The sequence below is a fragment of the Dendrobates tinctorius genome, unplaced genomic scaffold (assembly GCF_039654945.1).
Source record: "Dendrobates tinctorius isolate UK_male_01 unplaced genomic scaffold, ASM3965494v1 ptg000011l, whole genome shotgun sequence".
In the NCBI taxonomy this organism is placed as follows: Eukaryota; Metazoa; Chordata; class Amphibia; order Anura; family Dendrobatidae; genus Dendrobates; species Dendrobates tinctorius.
The window spans coordinates 25153623-25167473 of record NW_027361679.1 but is presented as its reverse complement, the minus strand read 5'-3'; the positions used below and the strand labels follow the sequence as shown (position 1 = coordinate 25167473).

At 40.5% G+C, this 13851-nt stretch overlaps 1 protein-coding gene across 8 annotated transcripts in view; it reads right to left on the bottom strand.

Moving 5' to 3' along the window:
* Window positions 1-790: 790 nt before the first annotated feature.
* Window positions 791-13851, bottom strand: part of FAM13A (family with sequence similarity 13 member A) — a 305696-nt gene continuing 292635 nt past the window's right edge. For 6 of the 8 annotated variants that reach the window (XM_073590245.1, XM_073590256.1, XM_073590223.1 and 3 more), the window contains 5 exons: window positions 13542-13637; window positions 9038-9115; window positions 5169-5383; window positions 4821-4922; window positions 791-2888 (listed from right to left, as the gene is read on the bottom strand). In XM_073590245.1, coding sequence (XP_073446346.1) covers window positions 2765-2888; window positions 4821-4922; window positions 5169-5383; window positions 9038-9115; window positions 13542-13637 — 615 coding nt within the window. In that variant the 3' untranslated portion in view covers window positions 791-2764. The remainder of the gene's footprint in view (window positions 2889-4820; window positions 4923-5168; window positions 5384-9037; window positions 9116-13541; window positions 13638-13851) is intronic. The other 2 variants (XM_073590230.1, XM_073590235.1) reach the window with 2 other exon arrangements.

The window sequence follows — 13851 nt, the reverse complement described above, 5'->3', positions numbered from 1 at the left end:
AATACAGGGAAATGCTTACCTGACTGAGTTATGTAGCCACACGAAAACAAATGGCTTTAATATGGCTGCTGCAGATCCATAAGAAGATCCAAGATGAAAAAATTAAGGTGAAATTTTTTTTTTTTTTGCACTGCTGGGATGTAAGTGTAAGCAGGGACTGCCGGTGGATGTGTTGACAAAAAGCAGCACTTAAAAGTTTCCCTGGTGTCCTGGCTCCACCTACCAGCGATCCATGGTCACCTTTACTGGTAATCCCAGCAGCACAGAAATCCCCATTTATCCTTAAGTTCTTCATCTTAGATTCCCTTTACTGACTCAGGAGGGTCGGCCAAGTGGTGTGCACCTCACCACAAATCTTACTCCAGTCAGTAACTTAAGTAAGATTTGTGGTGTAAAGAACACTGTTGCTTGTCATGAATTTCACAAACGGGAGTTTCCACGACCCCATCCCCAGCTCTGTCCTCTGTGTAAGAGCAGGGGCAAAAATAGCAATAGAACACTGTCCCAAGATTTTAGCACAGCAATACTTTGCAATTTTTCTAAGCTTTTTACGTCATAATCCTGCCGTAAAAGCTTTGATGTCTACAGAAATAAGTGCCAGCAGTGAATTCATAATTCTGAATCCAATTTCTTGACAAAATGTTAAGCAAAGCAGCTGCCATACAAGAAGTATATTGTATTAAGGCAGCCCAATTATTGATAACATACAATTTTTAATTGCTGTTAGAGAGTAATTGCTGTTAGATAGAGTTTTCTAAACTAACGGTAGAATTTTTGGCAGAAAGTCGCATCCATTAAAACTGCTCTTTATTAAATGAATTATCACTGGGATTTTGCAGGCTACAAAGTTTTGCAAATAATAATCCCATATAGCTTTCTAAATTAGCATAGCAACCATTGTAGATTAGTAGAAAAACATAAAAGGGTACAAACACAACTCGTAAATGTAACATTCAGTTTTGTAGTGTCGGATAAATTGAAGGATCAGATTTTTGTGAAAGTCACAAAAAAATAATTATCTTCACAAACAGACACATTAAAAGTTTTATTTTTTTCTCCAAAACTAAATGCATTTATTTGAGTACCTCTGAACACGTAAAGACATTATCGTTTTTTTTATATTGAGGAAAACTACTAAAATAAAATGTGGAAAAAATATAAATTTTAGAAGTCGTGTTTCACTTATCGAGCTTATTCACTTAGCAGGTTAAATACAGAATTCATAACTTATAGAGAATCTGTCAGAAGACATTTGCTATGTAATCTGAGAGCAGGATGATGTAGTGGCAGAGACCCTCATTCCAGCGCTATGTCACTTACTGGGTTGCTTGCTGTAGTTTTGATAAAATCACTGGAGGATTAGTTGTGTCATGCCATGTAGTCTTCCTTCTCTGTGTAACCCCCCCGCTGACCAATTAGTGGTGTGGGTGGGATTACAAGCTGAGAAAACAGGGATTTTATCAAAATGACAGCAAGCAGGCTAGTAAGTGACACATCGCTGCAGTCAGGGTTTTTTGCACCCACATTATGCTGCCCTCAAGAATACACAGCAAAAACCCGGTGACGGATTCCTTTTAAACCCATTTGACACAATGCAGCTTAATTATGCAAGTCTTGTAAAAGAAATCCAATCCTATAAATGGGATAATTGTAGCTGTTATTGAGGGGCAATGTTGGTACATACAGTCCACAGTGTTAACAGTAAGGATGGCAGAACTGTCCTTCAAACCCACTGACATTACTGAAATTGCTGGGTTGAACGGTACACAAATCTACTTTCATGCTGGTAGATGGAGTCCTAGGAAAGAAACGTATAATACTCTCCAGAAATCCATGCAGAAAACGAGCCCTGGTGGTTGGGGTATACACAGTGAAATGGAGCTGGACAGGGAGACATTGCCATATGGGAAGTTATACTGAGGAATCACAAGAATTTGGTAGAAATATGTAGTCTTACTGGAGATATTATTGGTAGCATTACAAATTACAGTCATAGTATAAAGAAGAAAGTGCATGCTGCAGAAAAGGGTAATGGGGCAGATCGTATACACAGGTAGGCCCAAGGCAAATCAACTCCATGATATCATCCATTAGCTAATAAGTATGCTAAACAAAAGTTCAGTCAAATTGTCCGCCGATACAATGTGCACGGGCTGATGACGCAGAACCTACGTTCCAGAGTACTCTGCTTTATGACATGCTCTGGCATAGACCTTGTTCCAAGAAGAGCTTAATGCGGTTGTTCGTCCACATGCCACAGACCATGACAATTGTCACCAATGAATGGCCAAGTAGTGTTGAAATGAGGTAATAACTTGTCCTAGATATGTGTCTCAGTAACAGTACTTGGAACGCATACCCACAACAAGGTTTATATAATAAAGTAATGGAACCCAATATCATGTCTCTGTTCACACTGCGGCCTTTAAAACCATGTCATCACTACTAAAAAGGTCACAAGGCAGGTGTCCAGTACAGAAGGTAAAAACTGGACCCATAGCCCACATCATTCATTTTGAGTCATGTCTTTAGACTCCAGTTAGAGCTGAAACCTTTATTCGTACCCTTAATTTGGGAGTGTACCAAAACTAGAGGAAGAAATGTTCCTTTAGATCCGACCAAGCAAAATAAAAGTTTATTTCTAAAACCAGATCAGAAATTGCCCACTGCCTTTGATTGTTACACACATTTGAGATGGTGGGTTCCTCTGGGCGATCTGCCCCTTCTCAGCGAGGTTTTTCAGGATAAATGGATGACTTAAACATCACACTGTCTGTGATGTGCCTCGCTTGCTAATTAGGACCTCCAGCAGCCGAAGCTTAGCCTTCATGTGCTTATATTCACTGTATTCTTCTGCCATAGGATTGCGGTCTTCTTTTTGAACGTTTCTATAGTGGCAAAAAGAACAGCAATGAGCATTATATGGTTCAAGAATTATTTAATTATTAGGACATAATTACTGTGGAATCAGCCAAAATATACCTTTATACCTACTGTATATAAAAAGAAGAAATAAACCAAAGACAAGAGAGTCTTTGATAAACATCAAGTGAAATTTTACATGATGATAAAAATTTGTTTGGGAAAAATAACCAGAAAGGAGCAGTCGTAAAATCCAGGAACAGTTATATATACATTTTAAATCACAAGGTACAATACCTATGATTGTATACTATACAAAGTGCATAAACATAGAGTAGCTTGGGTGCCAGGATAGAAAATTTCTGGACAAGTTGTAACAAATTGCATAAATTATGGTACAGGAAATGAGAAGATAGATGTCCTAGATAGAGTGCATTGTGCACAAGGTACGTATCCTATGTGAACTGCAGTGCATATATATCTCTCTATGAGCTAATTAATACAAAAGATAACCGAGTGGTATGCATGAGCCCCATATATAAATGCCAAAGTGAGGATAAATTTTCAAAAACTACAGTTACCTGTGAGATGAGGGATGTAGAATTGTTCCTGGATGCGTCCACCCCTGACGCGCGTTTTGGCATCTGCCTTTGAGGGGCGGTGACTTTTATACCTGTATATATGTCATGTTGGCCTAAAAGCTGCTCTTCTACTTAGAAAGGTGCATCAAAAAAGCAAATATGTCACCAGGTTTTCACACCTAATCTGAGAGCAGCATAACATATAGGCAGAGATCCTGGCTCCAGTGATGTGTCAGTGACTGGGCTGCTTGCTATAGCTTGGATAAAATCACTGTTTTATCAGCACGAGATTATCAAAAAAGGACTAGTAAACCTGCTGCCATGTAGACCGCCATATTCAAGAGCTCTGTATAACCCCACCCCCACCACTGACTTGCTGCTCCAAGTCTGTGCACTGTGTACACAAGAAGCTGCCAATCAGTGGTGGGGGCGTTATTAAAAGTGCCGCATTCAGAGAAGTGGTAGATCTGCAGTAGGTAAAACTATAATTTCACCAATATTGCAGTCCAGTAAGTGATATATTGCTGGAATCAGTATCTCTGTCCCCACATCATGCTGCTCTCAGATGGCGTAGCAAAAAACTTGTGCTACATTCTTTTTTAGTACCTCTGTATTGAAATACCAATCTCTTAGTGACCATGTAAGGGAAGCAGACCGCACATTATTGTTCCAATTTCACCATTTCATTAGAGCAAAACAATGAAGCTGAAAAACTCTAGACCATCAACAAATGAACAATATCACAACAACTTTTCCTTCCAGGTAAACCTAAGGCTGTGTGCAGACGCTGTGGAATCCGCACGGATTTTGCAAAAACCGCAGATAAACCGCAGGTCAAAAGACCTGCGAATTATCTGCGGTTTTGCCTGCGGTTTGGTCCTGCAGATTCACCATCTCCACAATGGTGGAGATAGGAACCCGCTGCGGATTCCGCAGAAAGAATTGACATTTCAATTCTTTCTGCGGTTTCAAAACCGCAACAAATTCGCGCTGATTTTTCCGCAACATCTACACAGCGTTTTTTTTTACCATTCATTTGAATGGTACTGTACACCGCAGCTAAAACTGCTGCTGGTCCGCAGCGGCCAAAAACGCTGCGGAATCGCAGCGGAATCCGCAGCGTGTGCACATACCCTAATAGAATTTCATAATCTTATAAAGCCTGATATAATTGTATTGGCATCTCCCTTTCCTCTTTGTGTTCAAAATATGCCCTTAATGTCTATTGAAGAAGTAGGAGAACAATGCCTATATTTTTGGGGTTTAATTTTTTTTTTTTTTTTTTTAAGGGGGGTGTCCTATATTGTATACTTAACAAGGAAGCCTTGACTTAAAAAAATAGCAATTAAACATGCTACTCATGCCAGAGTCACTCACCTTCCATTCTGTCTAAAAAAATTGTCTTCAAAATCTCTGAGTTTCTTTCTGATTCGCTTTTTTCCTTCCCTTGCTTCCTGTAGCTGTTCTAGAAGTTCTGGCCTAGAAGAATGAAACATATAAAATCAGTTTTGCGGCAGTACAAGTATTGTAATCAGAGGTAGAGGAAAGTGATGACTTTTCATTTTAGGCTCTGTTAAGGCTATTGTCGTGGCTTAACGGGGTCATGTCAGCTATGACAAGAGGACTTGAAATGATGACCCATAATGAGACAAATCTCTTGTGTGTCATTTCTAAAAATCTGCCTCCATATTTCAATGTAATACATATTTTTTAAATGTAACATACACCGAAGCAGAATGCAGGTTTCCAAGTCCAAGGTCTTGAGTACTCTTTGCTGGAGCCTTGTCATCCACCGGGGAAACAAAGCCATCAGCTTCATCTTCAAGTTGGTCCAAGAAGCTTCGTACAGTAAAGCCTGGCTTCATAGTTACTGCGAAGTCAGTGTTTACAGTGCCATCATCTTCCGAACCTTCCTCTTCCTCCTGCACACACACAACAGGCTGCAGGTCACATTATTACAGTTCACAGAGAGAACTCATGGTAGCAGGGTGAGCCCTTGAGGGCGCGCAGCGGGATACAAAAGGTGAATCAGATTAGTACAGGTCAATACACACCAGCACCGAGTTAGTAACACACACAAAATAATGATTCCTTACATGCTGATTTCACCAGATTTTTCTTCTTCATCCCAAAACCTACAAATTCCACCCAACAAGTCCCATTGGCAGCCAAAATGAGAACACATTTGCAAATAATTGAATAGCACTGGTCGTTGAGACCTTACAATTACATGCAATAAATGCACCATCAGACAAATGTACAGGAGCCCATGTGGTTTACAGCATGGTAGCTTCGTGGCCTTGCAATCCTTGGCTTCTTCATTCGAATACGACCAAAATATCTGCATGGAATCAAACTCTTTGGATTTGTATGGGGTTTTCTCGAGGCACTCGTGATGATGACCTATACTAATATGTTACCTGGTTTTCTATTAAATTGATTCTAGTGAGCAGATAAAGAAATCAGATTGCTTCCCAATTGGAGACAATGACTTGTAACGGGGATAACTATCTGTTTGCCAAGCTGCTTAGCACGGTGGTGCTCTTTAGGAAATAGAGCCGCCATAGTCATTTCTTAAAATTGGTCAACTGTGCGAAAACCTTCAAAACTGATTCCCTTATTCTAGACATTATATTTCTAACCACTAGTGGAATAAAGCTTTTCATGCATTTTTTTTTTTATAAGGATGGACAAAACTTTGACTGACTTTAATTTATTCATAAAATCTAATCTAATCTAGGAGTGGGAATGGAATGGAGGCAGAACACAAGTCTGTACTGGTGTGACTGTACTGTATATCACAGACAGATCTGTGAAATGTCTGTAGTTTGAGGTGTTACAGTGGTAGGTGGTAATATATTGCAATGGATCCAAGACATAATTTAGGAAGATTGAGACTTATAGTTCTTATAACCTTTACAAGGTCACACAGTCATATTACACACAGGTAAGTAATAATCAAGGATGTAAAAAAAGGTTTGAATAAAAGTTTTATAAATATGTTGGCACTATGTAAAGAATTATACTAGTACAGGAAGTATCAGACTGTACACTCTATAGAAATTGATTATTGTAAAAAAGGCATACAGCCCTGTTTACACTAGTGTCATGGCTTCCTATTTTTACAGGAGCCACATCTAATTTTTGGATCCATTTTACAATGTATGCTACACCAAATCCTATTGGTTTACAAGGTGTCTATCTGGTTTCCATACTGTCGCTGGAAAGGATAGCACAGCATTAAATGGACCCAGTCACCATGAAATGCAGTCCGATCTCCAGGCACCATGTTATAGAGCAGTAGGAGCGGACTAGATCGATATATAGCTTTTTCAGAAAAGATTCAGTATCACTCATGTTTTATTCAATTAAACGTCTGCTTTCTGAGATTTTTGGTCCAGTGGGTAGTCCTACCAGTGACTGACAGCTTTCTATTGTATATGTGTGCATATAGTGGCAGCTGTCAGTCACTGATAGGACCGCCCACTTGACCGAAAAGCCTAGCAAGAGTAGAGGATTAAATGATTAAGACACAGGTTATATTGAATCTTTTCTCACAAAACTATATACATATTAATCTACTCCGCTCCTCCTGCCCTATAACATGGGGCATACAGACTGTACATGCTGGATAAACTTAGTATACAGGTCAATGTACTTACATGTGTTTGAAAGTATTGCCATCACATATTTTATCTCGTAGTTATATAAACTGAATGGCCAAATATATTAAGGAAATCCAATTTACTAATGCATTCTAGTTCCTAAAGTTTTTTTATGCTATTTATATAACTGGAGAATTTATTAGAGACGCCAATCAAGCAGTGCATTGGACCTCGTGGCCTTCAGCAATTCATTGTAGCATAAATTCCACTAGATGTTGAAATTGTGATGCAGGAATATTGGCTCAAGTGGATGGTCTGCAAACTATGTGACAATAAAAACACCTGACGTTTTGGAGATTTTGACCCGCGTTTGGTTATTCAATCAGTGTGCCAGTTTTTACCGACAGTATTGCATCAGTGATTTTCTTGTAGCCAATGGAGAGGGAAAGTTTTGCAACTTTTTTGGTAATCTTAACCGTCTGCTAAAAACATGGACATGTGAACAGCCCCACAGACTATAATGCGTACGTGTCTTATCTGTGAAAAATGAACGCCTTAATGAGGTCTCAGATTTGGGTACAGACAGGACAGCCTTTTCTACCCTATCTTGTATCAGGGTTGCTCTACAGTATTGATAGCTGGGGACTGTGAAATCCAGTCATAATCCATGGTGACCCTCGTGGCAAGGTGCACTGTCCGACTGAAAGTGCCCTTCTGCCATATGGCAAACAGCTGGCATAAAGGGATGGAAGTGGTTGGCCACATCGCTTTGGAACATCCATCCAGGTATCAGAGAGGCTAGGGTGTGCCAAGAAAACAATCCCAAACCATAATGTCACTGTTGCCAGCATGAACCGTTGTCACCTGATAGAATGGGATTGTAAATTCATGTTGCTTGCACCAAATTCTGACCCTCCCATCAGCATGGTGCAAAAGAAATCGGGTCTTATCAGACAGTATCTTTCCATTCTTTTCCCTACTGTAGTCTTGATTTTGTCTCCCTTGGCGTTCAAACCGGCCGTCTGCTCCTTAACATGGATGGGCTATAACAGCAACGAGTTGTCTGTTGTGACATGTTCGTTTAAGCGACAGCATTGTATTTGGCTGCACTTACTTGCCTGTGCAACACCTATTCTCCAGAATGATTCTTGACATCCTCATCTGACTTGTGTTCTTCGGAGACTTGTTCATGTCCACAGGGTCCCTTTTTGTTCTGCGTTACTCCTCAATCACACCATTTTTTGTACATTCTCAACATTGTTGCATAAGAGAACCCCAGAAGGTTGGTCATTTAATAAATCCTGGCTTTGGCTGCTCTACCAATTGCTTACACACAGATAACTCAATTATCACATTTTAATGTGGATTCACACTGAAACTACTCCTCTGAAAACTTGCTCTCTTGATATTATATGCACGTTGGATCTCTTTTCTGGTTATTTTTATATTTGACACAATTCTGTCTGATGGCTCAAAAAACAAATAAACTATTGATATAACTGAATAATGCAAGGACGCGCCATGTCCTCCTAGGATGCTCTTATTTTTCTCCTCTTTGGTTAATTGATACAGAGAAATCCTCCAGTAAGGCAGAGATTTTACAGCTGGTCATGTCCTCTTCACTCATACATAAGTAAACTGCTATGAGATTATATTTAATGCAGAGATGAAATCATATTTTTAGCAAACATCAAAGCAAGACTAACAGGGAAAGTAAAAAAGCAACGTCACAGGAAAATAAAGAAACAAGCTGCCAAAATCATTGAGAACTTTCAACACAAAAGCCGACGCAATCAGAACCATGGGCAACGTATAAAAAGCTTGGACACATTTGGCTTGGCTAAAGCAGCTATTGATTTTGAGAAGCACTGCAAGGAATCAAAGCACTAGTTACAGAAACACAATCAGTACAAGGTGGTTGATTGCTTTGTGGGATTCTGATGCAAATTTAGCAGTCATTATCAATAGCAGCTGAAGTCTTATCTTTACCTCCTTGAAGAAGGATGCTGTTTCGCCCTCGATTATTGGCTGCAGCAAAGGGCTTCTCCTCTTGCTCGAGGGGGATCCCTGTGATGAGTGTTAACAAGTAAGTTATACTGTGATGCCCTCTCTCTGAACACATCCTTTGCTCAACAGCTATTGTGCTTACTGTGTTCTCCATTGTATGAAGTATGAACTGCTGAATGGCATTATTTGAAAGGCAATCACATTTCTGCCATAAAAAAACATAACTTAAAACTGCCAATATTCATTTTACAGCTCCCATGGAAATCAATGGAGAAAGCCATGCGAGTGTAGCCACCTCTCCTCTGATACCGGCGAGTGACTGGGCCTTTATCTCAAGATTGAATCACGTGAAACCAATAGGACCTATAGCCAACATACATTTATGGCATATCCAGTGCATATGCCATGAATGTAAAAAATGGTGAAAAACCCATTAAGTACCAAGGTGTACTGAACCTTCTAGCCAAGACAAATTTATGTAGCAAGTCTGAGTAAGTTTATCCAAAACTGGGCTAATATGCAAACCAATTAGTTATGTTGTTTTCCCTCTTCTGTTTTGATCAATGAGACAATGCAACAATTAATATTTTCTTATACCAAAAGAACATCAATATAATTTAAAAAGGATTCTCCCCTTTTAGAAAATCTTGGTCACCGGGCACAGAATGTTAAAGAAAAATAAACTTTGCCTTACTCACTGTCCTAGGTCCAGTACTGAATCTCTGATGCTGCCCCCAAAGTCCGGCATCGGAACTGACATCAAGTCAACAGCCATCCAATGAGCTCCATCACTCTGCCCATGTAGATAGATTACCTCCCTCAGAGCTCAGCTCACTGATTGGTGCTGCTCCCGGAGCATCATGTTGAGAGCATGGCAGCCAAAGACTCCGCGCTGGACTAGGGGACTGACTAAAGGTTTTATATTTTATATATATATATACACACATATAAGCAAAATGTGCGAAGGTACCAAGCCTTTCTGAAAGGGAACAAACCCTTTGAAGTCAGTTTATGTCCAATGTGGACAAAAAGTTATTCCCATATTTTAACTAGACTGCATGCAAAGTATGCTGGAAACTATTTTATGGTCTATAAGCATAGAAGCATAAAACGGACAAGTAAATATACAATTGTGAAAAAATATACCACTTAAAATGAAGATAACCGATACAAAAAACACTGAAAATAGTCTCCAAAGTACGTTAATATTAAGCTATGTAACTGTTAGGGGTTTTGATCCCTCTAAAGTGAAGTGGGACCAGTGCTTAAAGCGTTTGTCCGGTTTTCTGATAAAAGTCTGCAGTCACTCTATGTGAACCCTTACAACGTGCACGCCGCATGTTGTCAGGAATCACCAGTGTTGCTGCTAAGAGCAGGCGGTCATGTTACCGAAAGTATGCGATTTGCATACATGCGATCACGTCACCTAAATGTGATCGACCTGCTCAATTTCCTTGTATTGAGTGAGGTCGAGTACATCTAGTGAGAATGTGGCCAGATATATGCAAATCACATACTTGAGGTCACGTGACCTGCTGTCACAGGCAACACCAGAAAACCCTAACAGGGATTAAAAAGAGTGAAAAAGAGCAACGGGAGACTTTTATTGGAAGACCAGACAACCTCTTTAAGAATAGGAAAGCTACAAGTATTACAGAAATTAGGGTCACAGCTTGGCTGTTGGGGGGGCCAGGAATGATGACTACAGCTGGGCTTCTTACCCAAGTACCGATGATTTCATACATGACATTTTATTGTACTGTATGTGATCTGAGGTCCATTCATCACCTTTTACTATCCAATAATAAAACTCCTGACTGCTAATGTGGCAGGCTGGACCTTAGGTTACAGCTAGTGACTGAGAAAAACTATAGTGTAAGGCTCCCATAGCGCAGAATGAAACTGTGTTTTTACAGCCAAAGAAATGCAAACCTATACAGTAGAACAGTATAACGAAAGATATCTACTATCTACCTCTCCTTGATAAAGACTAATACAGGCAATATGACTGATGTATGGCTATGGATGTACTTAATCTGGATAAACCTGCAAAAAAGAGCAACTGGGCAAGGACTCCAAGCACTACCCCATATTAGCTAATGGCTCACTATATTATGGTCCCATCCTACAAAACCCTTTAAAGGGAATCTGTCACCCTTTTTTTGCCGGCATTGACGTCAGGGGCTTATCTACAGCATTCTGTAATGCTGTAGATAAGCCACCTGATGTAACCTGAAAGATAACGTTAGATTATACTCACGGAGGGGGCAGTCCGGTCCGAAGGGTGTCGTGGTCCGGTCCGGCGCCTCCCATCTTCATACGATGCAGTCCTCTTCTTCCCTTCCTGTAGTGGCTCTGGCGCAATGCTCTGCCCTGTTGAGGGCAGAACAGAGTCCTGCAGTGCGCTGGCAGCGGGCGAGGTACGGCGCCTGCGCTCTGCAGTATTCTGCTCTGCCGTAAACAGGGGCAGAGCAGTGCGCCTGCGCCGGAGCCACTACAGGAAGGGAAGAGGACGGCATCGTATGAAGATGGGAGGCGCCAGACCGCCCCCTCCGGTGAGTATAATCTAACGTGTTTTTCTTATCTTTCAGGTTACACCGGGGGCTTATCTACAGCATTACAGAATGCTGTAGATAAGCCCCTGATGTCGGTGCTGGCAGCTAATAGTCCAAAAAAAGGGTGACAGATTCCCTTTAAGGATTCTAGGTTTACCCACTAAAGTAATTGCCACTGCAAAATGAGCTCCAACGAAAAAGGAAAGAATAGTCCCACTTCACCATCATAATCTTAGAACAGGAAAACAGGCCACAACATTTTCACAACACAACACAAAAGGTAGAGTATTTATCAAGCTGAAAAAATAATAATAAACATTAATACAGAAATCAAAGTAGGGGGGAGGGTTGGGTATGTTGAACAGAACACATGATGAAATAATGGCTGCAGAGCGGAATAAAACTTTTTTTTTATTTTTACCTCACCATTACAGAGATAAAAGCAATACAAGTATTTGACACCTAATGAGTTAGTTTTCAATAACTCATAGTGGTCATTATCACTTTACAAGCAGATTGGCCTAGCAGATGTGTCTCTAACAAAAAAGTTAGAGACACATCACGAAAATGATGTCTGCAGTGTCTAATTGTTTCTCTCCACTCTTTGTAATGAAAATTAATGTTGACAAAGCTTAAAAGGCTTGACCATTACTTAGATATTGATGACATATGTTGGTTGGGAGGTACCTGTAAAAGCTAGAAGCACCCAGGAAACTAGCACTTGAGTGCAGTCCAAGGTAGTTTCAGCTTCTTTTTGCTGACCCCCCAAGGTTCTGTGCACACATTGCAGCATTTTTGCTGTACATTTCACCCATACTAATGAGTGGGGGAAAATCCACAACAAAAACATTTGAATAATAGGTGAAAAACACGTATTTTAAGCAGCGTTTCTCTTGTGAACCGATCAAGATTTGCTGCAGAATTATCTGCTGCAAATCCTGAACATGTGCACATACCCTAATAGGTCATCAATATGTAGATCGTAAACAACCCCTTTTTTGATAAATCTTGGAATAAAAAAATAGCTACAAAAAGTACTGTCAGTAGTTATTTCATGTGTATACAAGTTTACTGGGCCTCAAGGAGTACTATCAGAAAAATGTATTGAAACACCCTTCTGCAGTAAAACACTATACATCTTATGGCCGCGTTACTAAGGCAGATCCAATGCCCAAACAAGCGCTATCTGACCATGTAAGAAGGCAACTATTCTTTTACATGCATCATTCATCATGGATGTGCAAACTGTGCGGGGACTAACTACTGTCACTGTGGTTCTTCTCTATAAAGCTCATAGCATTACTGTCAACAACACACGTCTTCATGGAAAAAGGGATAACCTTCACTGTCAATGACCGACTGATCATCAGCCTGTGGAACAAGGCCTTTTATTCTATGCTGGTACAGATCAACTAGAGTAAAACGTCCCATGCCTGAAGTTGCACTACTGATGAAATTCCCAATTCTGACTTCGGTCAAGTAGAGCTTAATGGTGGGGACCTTATGAGTCTATATATACACATGTATTTGCCACCATTTCTTCATGATAGGCTGTAGACGCCGATTTAGTTCCTTCAGAAAGCTGCACCAATTTTTCATGTTCAGAATGTAAGGGCTTGGTATATATTTCTTCTGATAGTTCTCCTTTAAGGCATACACAATGAAATACTGTACACCGTCTTACAGAAACGACAATCCTGTAACCATTCCTATATTGTGCTCGCCTTTAGATTGCACAGTATTTGGGCAGGACTTGAGCTAATAAATCGCTTGTGGCTACAGGACCTCTCTCTGCTGCGATTAAATTCCAGTGAAGTTCACTTTCCCATGGGAGAAACAAGCAGTTCAAAATGAAAGATTGGAACGGGGAAATAAAGGACTGATGTCAGCAAAGCCATAAATAAGACATGCAAACTGGAAGCTCAACTTACAATGACCGGTATGGTGTTTGCTCGATAGAGGATCTGCTTGAACAGTCTGTATCGATCATAAAGCGGCTTCATCACTTGTCGCTCACCCTTCGTTATCTGGAAAATGGAAACACAGGTTTAAATGCTAATATCACATTAAGGCCGGGATCACACATGCGAGAAACATGGACGAGTCTCGCATGTTAACACCCGGCACTGCCGCCAGCACTCAGGAGCGGAGCATGTGGCTCCATGTATTGCTATGCGGTCGCACGCTCCGCTCCCGAGTGCGGGCGGCAGTGCCGGGTATTAACATGCGAGACTCGTCCGT